Source organism: Capra hircus, chromosome 19 (genome assembly GCF_001704415.2).
Source record: "Capra hircus breed San Clemente chromosome 19, ASM170441v1, whole genome shotgun sequence".
Classification (NCBI taxonomy): domain Eukaryota; kingdom Metazoa; phylum Chordata; class Mammalia; order Artiodactyla; family Bovidae; genus Capra; species Capra hircus.
Genome location: NC_030826.1, coordinates 38,569,525 through 38,580,077, shown reverse-complemented (window position 1 = coordinate 38,580,077; position 10,553 = coordinate 38,569,525). Strand labels below are relative to the sequence as shown.

Here is a 10,553-nt window from a genome sequence, read left to right as displayed (position 1 = left end):
CTAAATCTCTGTGTGTCTGTTTTCTCATCTATAAAATGGGGATAATGGTGTTGACCTAAAAGAATTGTTGAATGGATCAAATGAATTAATACATGTAAAGTGTTTAGTAAGCACTCAGTTCAGTTCAGTTCAGTTCAGTCACTCCGTTGTGTCCGACTCTTTGCGACCCCGAATTGCAGCACGCCAAGCCTCCCTGTCCATCACCAACTCCCGAGTTCACTCAGACTCACATCCATCGAGTCAGTGATGCCATCCAGCCATCTCATCCTGTCGTCCCCTTTCCCTGCTGCCCCCAATCCCTCCCAGCATCAGAGTCTTTTCCAATGAGTCAACTCTTCGCATGAGGTGGCCAAAGTACTGGAGTTTCAGCTTTAGCATCATTCCTTCCAAAGAAATCCCAGGGTTGATCTCCTTTAGAATGGACTGGTTGGATCTCCTTGCAGTCCAAGGGACTCTCAAGAGTCTTCTCCAACACCACAGTTCAAAAGCATCAATTCTTTGGTGCTCAGCCTTCTTCACAGTCCAACTCTCACATCCATACATGACCACAGGAAAAACCATAGCCTTGACTAGACGGACCTTAGTCGGCAAAGTAATGTCTCTGCTTTTGAATATACTGTCTAGGTTGGTCATAACTTTTCTTCCAAGGAGTAAGCGTCTTTTAATTTCATGGCTGCAGTCACCATCTGCAGTGATTTTGGAGCCCCCAACAATAAAGTCTGACACTGTTTCTAGTGTTTCCCCATCTATTTCCCATGAAGTGATGGGACCAGATGCCATGATCTTCGTTTTCTGAATGTTGAGCTTTAAGCCAACTTTTTCGCTCTCCTCTTTCACTTTCATCGAGAAGCTTTTTAGCTCCTCTTCACTTTCTGCCATAAGGGTAGTGTCATCTGAATATCTGAGGTGATTGATATTTCTCCTGGCAATCTTGATTGCAGCTTGTGTTTCTTCCAGCCCAGCATTTCTCATGATGTACTCTGCATAGAAGTTAAATAAGCAGGGTGACAATATACAGCCTTGATGTACTCCTTTTCCTGTTTGAAACCAGTCTGTTGTTCCATGTCCAGTTCTAACTGTTGCTTCCTGACCTGCATACAGATTTCTCAAGAGGCAGGTCAGGTAGTCTGATATTCCCATCTCTTTCAGAATTTTCCACAGTTCATTGTGATCCACACAGTCAAAGGCTTTGGCATAGTCAATAAAGCAGAAATAGATGTTTTTCTGGAACTCTCTTGCTTTTTCCATGATCCAGCGGATGTTGGCAATTTGATCTCTGGTTCCTCTGCCTTTTCTAAAACTAGCTTGAACATCAGGGAGTTCACGGTTCACGTATTGCTGAAGCCTGGCTTGGAGAATTTTGAGCATTTCTTTACTAGCATGTGAGATGAGTGCAACTGTGTGGTAGTTTGAGCATTCTTTTGCATTGCCTTTCTTACTCAATATGTTATTATTAGACTAACAGAATTATATTATTAATTTATGACCAAAAATGGTCACAGAAATGAATCCACGGAACAAAAGGGCCCATCTCACATCTTAGTTTGAAAGGAGTGCAGCTTTTCAGTCTGTCCTAAAAGGTTTGTAGGATTCAGAGGATAGCAGGACAGGCCTAGAGTCTAAGATGGTGCTGATCAATATATTGATAATAGCTACTAGTCACATGTGACTGTTAAGCGCTCAGAATGTGCCAAGTCAGAATTGAAATGTGCTGTAAAATATGTAAAATATAAAATATACACTGGATTTTAAACCCTTATTTTGGAAAAAAGTTGCATACACACACACACACACACATATATATATATATATATATATATACACACACATACATATATATATTTGGCTGTGAAGCTTGTGGGATCTCAGTTTCTCCAACCAGGATTGAATCTAGGCCATGGGAGCAAAAGGAATCCTAAATATCAGGCCACCATGGAACTCTTTCGTTAATATTTTTATATTGGTTACATGCCAAAATGATAATATTTTGCATATACTGGGTTAAATAAGATGTATCAATTTCATCTTTTTCCTGTTTTTGATGTGGCTATTAGAAAATTTAAAGTAAGTTAGCTAGATTGCATTATATTCTTATTGGGCAATGCTGGTTCAGTACAGCCTTCAGCACTGAGTTTTAACAATTAAAGGGTGCTATATAAGAAGGTTTTATAAAGGAACATGGGGATAGATAAAATCTCATCCTTGACACTTTAAAACATATTCAAATAGATACACATTTATGTATAATATATATTTATATTTAAAAATATATTCCTCAATTTGTGAGATGGCTATAAAACTGAGGGAGCCATAGCTAATTTACCTTTAAAGAGGCCACAATTGGTAAAAGGTCTTTTATGACTATAATTTTTTTGGCCGCACTGCAGGGCTTGTGGCATCTCAGTTCCTCCACCACGGATAGAACCCAGACTCTGGCAGTGAGAGCAGAGTCCTAACCACTGGACGGTCAGGGAATCCCCAGGTCTTTTATTTTATTTTTTTTAAGTAGAAACAAAGATGAAACTAGAAAAAAAGTGAAACATATCTTACTTTTAACATGAATTCATGAAAACAAAACTTCTAATTTTTGAAAGCACTTGCTCAAAGGTCCAAATCTTACTGATTTATTAATCTTACTGGATTATTAAAGGATTTTCTGAGAAAATTTTTCATATCATCCCTTGAAGTTACACTGAAAATAACAGGAATAATTACGGCCAAAGAGACTCGGGGCTTTCTGTTGATCTGGAGCTAAAAATCTAGGCTGGGATTTTGCTCTAAATTGGTATTTTAACATTTTGCACTGACCAACTGCATAGGTTTCTACTCCAAAGACAGCCCGGGGGGTGGAGATGGGGGCGGTGAGGGGAATGTGGGGGACGTGGGGGTGTGATAAGGGAGCCCTCACACCTTTTCTCTGCTTCCCAAACCCTTCCGGGCTTCTTCCGGCTCCGGGAGCAGTCCGCTGTCCGCGGCGGCGCGGACAGGTGCAGCGCCAGCAGCCCCCTCCCGCCTCCAAGGCTCGCTCGCTAACCCGCATCCTCCCGCCCAGCCGGCCGCGCCCTCGCCGCTCCTTCCCCTGCCTCGGCGCGTGCGCGCACACCGGCGGAGGCGCGCCCGCCCCGCGGGGCCGCGCACGCAGCTGCTGCCGCCGCCTCCTTCCCTCTCTGCTGGCCCTCCTCCCCTTCCCTCCCCTCCGCCCCCTTCCCCGTAGGCAGCCGGCCCGCCAGCCCGCCCGCCCGCACTGCCTCCCTCCTGGCCCCTGGCGCTCGGGCTGGGTCTCTCCCCCGCCCCTAGACTCCCCCGGTCGCTCTCCTCAGGCGGTCGCCGGCGCTCGGTGGATGTGGCTGGCAGCCGCCGCCCCCTCCCTTGCTCGCCGCCTGCTCTTCCTCGGCCCTCCGCCTCCTCCCCTCCTCCTTCTCCTCCTCAGCCGCTCCTCTCGCCGCCGCCGCCGCCTCCACAGCCTGGGCCTCGCCGCGATGCCGGAGAAGAGGCCCTTCGAGCGGCTGCCTGCCGACGTCTCCCCCATCAACTACAGCCTCTGTCTCAAGCCCGACTTGCTGGACTTCACCTTCGAGGGCAAGCTGGAGGCCTCCGCCCAGGTACGGCGACCCTCGGGCGCCGGGGGCGAGCTGCCGGGCAAGCAGTTAGGCCGCGCCCGCGGGCTGGGCTGGGGGCCCGACCGGGCGGGCGGGCCTGGGCGCTGCGGACCTGGGGCTGGGGAGGCCGGCTCGGGGACGGGCGCGCCCCTCTGGGGCGGCCGCTGGGCGCCCGGTCTGTGTGCTCTGCCCTGCTGGGCTAGGGCCCGGGCCGCGCGCCTCTGGGGCCAGCACACCTGTGTGGGGCCTCCCCCAGACCCTGGCCCTTCCGGGCTTGGACGTGGTCTGGGAGAGGCTGGAGGGTGTTGGGAAGGCCAGAGGGGTCATTGGAGTGCATGCTCAGCCTTTTCCATCTTTTTCCCCACGCTCCACGGAGGACACTTTGGAAGGGGCAGTCATCTGGGACTCCGGCTGCCGCGCGTTAGAGAGGAGGGGATTCTAGAAGGGGGAAGAGAGTGAGAAGGGGAATGTTAATCCCGTGCAGCCTAGCTGTGTTCTCCCCGCCTGCTCCGGCCCAGGGGCAGGGTTTCTAAGATGATCCGCCCCCTCCCCCTTCCCCTCTAGTGACAGTGCAGCAGTGACTTTGTTCTCTCCTAACCTCCAGAGTAGCTGAAGGAGGACCCCTGTCTCCGCTTTTCCTCCCATCTTCTAGCTTTGCAGCCTTTGAAGCAGGTGGATTTATTGCTACAGCGATGGTTGCTTAGCAGTACCCTCCTCTGAAAGAAGCCATTAGTTTTAGTGTACCACTGGTGAAAATATTCCATTACTCCTCATTGCAGTTTTTGGTGAATCATGCTCCCCCGCGCCTCCCCCCGCAGATTATCTAAAGTATTGTTTGATTTTGGAGATCGTTAGTATTGATGCCCTACAAAGGTCAGGAACAATAGACATTTGTGATATCGTGTTATGTGATGTCTTATGTGAAGTTCGTAATGAAAAATGGGAACTGTTTACTAGTACCTTTAAATATCTTGGAATGATAGCTTTAAATATCTTTTACTTGTTATCTTTAAAAAGAATGATGGTAAATATATTTTGTTTCATTTCTTTTCCTACTGCAGTTGGGGGGGGGAATCAGTAGGCCTCAATCTTAAAGAACAGGGTGTATGTAGCAATGAAATAAAAGAAATGTAGACTAGCATAACGTTGGAATGAATTGAAAGTTGGCAGTTGTATTTGAAAGCCTAGTACTCAGGTTGAAAATGTGTCTAAAAGTGTAGAATTAAAAAGTATACTGTCAGATTTGGGGTGCTTGTTGGAAAGCATGAGGGCTCTGTGGTCTCACTGAATCTAAAGACGAAACTTACCCCTGTAAAAGTCAGGTGATTTAAAAATTTTCCATTGAGAATATGAATCAGAATGAGTGCACCGTGGGCCTAAATTAGGATTTGAGAGGGTTATTTGGGAGACTGTTTGTTTGAGCCAAGTGACTATAGAATGTTTGATATATATTGGCTGGGAGCAGATGGGAGGGAGTGTAAACAGTAGTGTGTCTTGTGACTTGGCAGACCTGCAGAAAGAAGGACCTAGCAATGAATGAGTTTGCATTATGTCAAAAGGCTAACATTAAAAAAAAATCATTTTTTTTTTACTCCATAGTTGTTTTACCCCATAATGGATTCATAATTTTGAGAAGTATGCCCTAATAGGTTCATAATTTTGCGAGGTATACTCCATAATGGGTTCATAATTTTGAGAGGTATAGGGAAAAATTTCAGAAAAAAACTGTTAATAAAGGTTTTATTTAAGTGTTAGGGTAGAACAGCAAGCAGTGACATGCTTATCCGTTTTCTGCTTGGCATTTTGAAAGAAATGAGAAATATATGGAAGGCTGGTTTGGGACACTGAGGGAGCACATGGTAATGTGCTAGGTATTAGCAGGACTTGTTAATCTGATGCAAGGAAAAAAACAGGTTTTATTAAAGGAAGATTGGACTTTTAAATTGTACACATTGCCGCTTTTGAAAATGTGAAGAGGAGTTAACATTAGTAAAATGTTAACAGTTGTTAGCATATATTGATGTTTTTGAAATAGATTGGAGCAGTAAGTTTAACCTTTGGGATTAGGTGGTATCTGATTGTGGAAGTCTAAAAATGTGAACAAAATTATATCTCTGGAAGCCAAATTGATAACTGAAATTGTGTCAGTCCCCTAACAGTTTGGAATTACATTGCACAAAGTATGCAATTTGCTTGGTTGCTTTAGTTGCAAAATTTTGTAATAAGCCCAGAATATTTGTACAGGTTACATGTTAGAAATTTAGTAGATTTTTAACCAGGCCTGGGTGTGGACTCCTGGGGAAGATGAATTAGTCAGTGTGCACTGATTTAAAAAGAAGTTGTCTTTTACATAAGTGTGTGTGGTCTAATTCAGCAGGTTTTGAAAATGTGTTATCATGGGCCTAGAAAAATGGGACATTCCCTTTCCCCTCCTTGTACATTAGGATATGTGAGAAGAATAGACTTTCATAGCTATTTCAAATTCTGACTCTCTTGCTTTGTAGGTAATTCATTTAAAAATAGATTACAAGTTTATGTGAGTGGTGACAGTTCCTGGTTATGAGTGTATAGGGCTTTATACAGTAATTGTGTTATGGAAATAGTTTACCTGTGCCAGAGAAATAGGAGTCAGGATATACTAAACAATCCCTGGCCTCTGCCAACAAAATATTCATGATGGAGATGACTAAATTGGCACTTTGAGGAGAGTTACAGATACAGTAGATTGTTTGGCAGACTGAAACTTGGCACCTAAATGGATGTTATTGTCAACCCTGTGTTACAGAAGTTTCTGCCCAAATTTTGCAGATTTTCTATGCAGTCATTTTGGTAGGGTTTTTTTTTTTCTTTTTTTTTTTTACTTTTAAAAAAGATAAAGGTAATTAATTTTGTCCAGCATTATGCTAGACCACTAAATGGTCTTAAATTTGAAAGATTAGTCATAAGGAATTGAATTTGTTCAGATTTCTATTATGTTTTTTGAAATGTATCATGGAGGAAACCCCCGAGTATAAGAGAGTTTTGTATGGTTTAAGTTTTATCCAGTATCAACTGGCAGTGAATTCTGCGGTGGGTGTTCCAGATAAATGAAACTTATTCTTTGAGACACTCAAGACTTTAAAAAATATTTACTGATTTGATGGAAATATTTATCTTTTTAAACTCTGTGATTCCTCATATTCTAGGTTTTCTAAATACTGGAAAGCATTCTCAATATGTCACTGATACTTATAACCATAGATTACCCAGGACTGTGTACTATAATTTGTTAGTTTCATATCTGTTCTTTAAAGCTTTTTTGTTTTTCTTATTCTCAGGTTATTACTTGCTGCTTACTGTGTGTTGTTGCTCCCTGTTGTGCAATTTCTTCCCTCTTCTGTTTTACTAAACTTGATCTGAATAGGTCTAAGTAACCAAATAAACAAGCTTGTTTGAGCTTAAAATTTTTTTCTGAATGTGTTTGATGGATTCTCTTCTGAGTGAAAGAAGAAAAAGTGTATGGACTTTGTGTCATCGCTTCTGGTTTCCATAAAGGCTTTATTTATTTATTTTTTAACTTCCTGGTTCTTGATAACTGATATTGTACAATGCAGCCTACATAAATGTGGTCTTGAGTAGTAAATTATCAGTGAGACATCTCCGAACTTTGCTACATAAATGAGCCTGTTCTTACTGTAAAGTAAATCTTACTGTAATCTGTATGTGAGTCAGTGTCAAAGGACTGAGTCTTCAGATAGCTGTTTTGTTGTTAATTGAGATGAGTTCTCTAGATCTTGGAGATTCCATTTTGAACACCGTACAAGTATGTAGTTCTCAGTTTATTTGGCCATTTGCAATCATTTTAACATTTTATTTTAAATTAGGAAATATTTTAAACAGAGAAGTAACCTATCACTTAGATTTAGCAGATGTTAGTGCTTTGTCCCCTTTGCTTTAGACTTTAGATGTTTTTTGGAAAATAAAATGTCACAGATGCCACTAAAGTCCATTTCCATCTCTTCCCACCCTCACCCTGAGCGGTAAATTCTCTTTTTTGGTGGGTGTTATTTCTATGTATAATTTTAAAGTTTTATGGTATATAAACAATAAATAGTAATGTTCTGTATGTTTACTTGTTATGTTTGACTTTCTGCAGCTTGCTGGTTTTAGTGGCTCTTTTGTTAGAAAACTTGGCTCAATTTGTGTTTACTTATTATTTTCTCCTTATTGTCTTTAGAAATTATAGCACTGTTTCACAAAGGCAATGATTATTACAAAATTTTAATGATGAAATTGCTTGTTAGGCAAAGTGGTAGCTTGTCAGGCTTCAGACTGACTGGTTTTTGGAATTGTCAGACAGGAGGTTTCCTTTTACTAAAATCTCAGGGTTTTAGCAATCAGGAAAAAACCCTTTAGCGTCTTAATAGTACACGTAAGGTGTGTTCCTGAGTGACTGTGGTAAAGACTCATTCAGGAAAAAAATTGTCTCAGATTGCTCCCTTTCTAGCTCTTAGGAAACTTCCATTGCAAAATTGTTACTAATGGTCAAGTTGTCTATTCAGTAGAAATGTTATGGTTTGGTTTAGCTGAAATACAGTCTGTGTGGGACTCCAAGAAGACTTAACTAGCCCTAATTTGAATTAAAGAAAGAATACATTAATAACCCATTTATTCATAGCACCAGATGGAAAGGTTGAAAGTAAGTTTGTTTTCAATACAATTTATATGCCCACCTTTAGCATTCTGCTTCTATTTTAAGCTTGGAAAGTGAAGATCTTAATGCTGACATTCTTTTGATTTATTACTAGTTTTTTTTTTAATTGAAGTATAGTTGACTCAACATTATTACCTGTGTTTTTGATAGTGGAACATACAAGCAGTATTCAGTAACATGATGATGTTAACCTGTGAGGAATCACTGAATCATCAGGTTAGAGCTCTTGTTGGTAAAGCATCAGAAAGATCAGTGTGATAGTTGAGTGCATGCTTAAGTCCACATGGTTGTTTTAAATTACATTCCTTGGATGGTACAAAAGAGTATGCTGATATCCAATATAATATATAATATGCTTTATAGTACAGCACATAATTCTTAAGTTTGCTATCATTTTGATTAAGTGCTTTCTAAACCATTAGGTGAATGCTGTTAGATGATATTCAGATTAATATCTTTATGAGTAGAGCACATTTATTCTTGTTCTCTGTGCATGTGTCTGAATAATAACATCTATTAAAAGATTACTATGTGTGAGGCACTAAGTGGTAAAAGAAACATTTTCTATGGATTATCCTGTTGTTTATAAAGTGCATTTCTAATATGAGACAGAATATACTGTCTGATTTTTGAAATTTGAGTATTGCCTTCCAGAAATGGCAGTACTCTGGAAAAAAGTTGCTGTTCAACAAGCAGCTTAATTTATTAGTATAAACTGGTAGTGGTGTTCGTTGTTCAGTTGCTCAGTTTTGTTTGACTCTTTGCGGCCGCACAGACTGCTGCACACCAGGCTTCCCTGTTCTTTCTATAAACTGGTGGGTTTTCCCTAAACCCAGGAGGAATTGGAATGTACTTGTAACTGGATGCTGTGTCCTGTGCCTTTCCAAAGTACAAACACTTTTCCTCAAAACGGTACAATAGTAGTGAGATAAATGTCATTTGGCATATGTCGTGTAGTACAAGTATCTTGACATGGTAGATTAACTGCTTGGCTACCATTAAATTCATTGTAGATGTTGATGGATGAAAATAAAAGTTGCCTAGGTAAAGATTAAGACATGTAACTAAACAACTGTTATTATTCTCTATGCCAACTTCAAACCCTGGAAAGTTTTTTATTCATTTTACCCTTTGGTGCATACGCTAGTAAATGCTTTATTCCTGTGTTTCTGAAAAAAATTTTTAAAGTCAGTTTATGAATAGGCAAGGTTGTTTTTTTCTTTTTGTTTAAATGTAGTGCTATAAACAGTTGGGACTAAAAGTTTTAGTGTTGTTTAGATGTGTTCTGGCAAAATAAACAGTGTGAAGAAAGGAATATTACCACTTAGAGAATTAAAAAACTGTTCACCAAATGGTATTTTTGATTAGAAACAGGAAGATTTATGGGAAGATTTTGTTTTTTATAAGCCAAAATAGTTTCTTTTTACGTGTTAGAGATTTTAACAGTCTGTTATAAAGTTTAATAACATACTGTCTGTAATTTAGGCCATGTAATTTTAATATTAATCATATGTATGTATTGGTTCCTAAAAAAAAAATTACTCTTAGATTTTTCATACAGATTTTATATTACTCTGTTTCTTTACCAAGTGTTGTGGTCTGTTCAGTGACCTCAAGGCACTGTTGACTACAGTTGATTTTGTTTGATCTACCCAGTGTTTTTGAAAAATCTGAATTAAAATCTGTCATTAATTAAAAATTGGGAGATTGCACATGAAATTTGTCTTTGTGGCTTTTTAAAATTGAAAGATCTGGCAACGTTGTTTGTTTTTTTCTCCCCTATTTAGCAATAATTGGATGGCTCCAAAAAATGTATACTTCTTCCTTCCTTTGCACATAGCTTTCCTTTATGCATAGCCTTCACCTGGCCTACTGTACTCACCTGTTTCATTGGCCTCTGTGGGCATTTGTTTGTGATTTAGGACTTCTATATTTTTGTTATTTTAGATTTAGACTGTTCAAATGTCTGAAAATGAATTTGAAGCTTTGTTTAATGCAACAATTATATAAAAACAAGGTTACAACCAAATTGGAAAATGAGCAGGGGTTATGAATAAGTTGCAGAGGAAAAACTTAAGGGCCAAAAAAGAAAGAAAATGAGAGAGGGAGGGAGGGAAGAAGAGAGTTGGGGGGGTGGTTGTAGAAGTTGGGGAGAGAGAAAGAGAAGAAACAAAAGAGATAACTAATGTTACTAGTGATCAGAAAAATTCTCGTTTAAACAACAGTGGAATACAGTGCAAAGATTATACACACTTTGATAT

The 10,553-nt window shown here is 40.3% G+C and overlaps 1 protein-coding gene across 1 annotated transcript in view; it reads left to right on the top strand.

Annotated features, from left to right (window-relative positions):
- The window catches only part of NPEPPS (aminopeptidase puromycin sensitive), a 117,532-nt gene continuing 110,109 nt past the window's right edge, over window positions 3,131–10,553 (top strand). Inside the window, exon 1 of the mRNA XM_018064963.1 lies at window positions 3,131–3,602. Coding sequence (XP_017920452.1) covers window positions 3,342–3,602 — 261 coding nt within the window. The 5' untranslated portion in view covers window positions 3,131–3,341. The remainder of the gene's footprint in view (window positions 3,603–10,553) is intronic.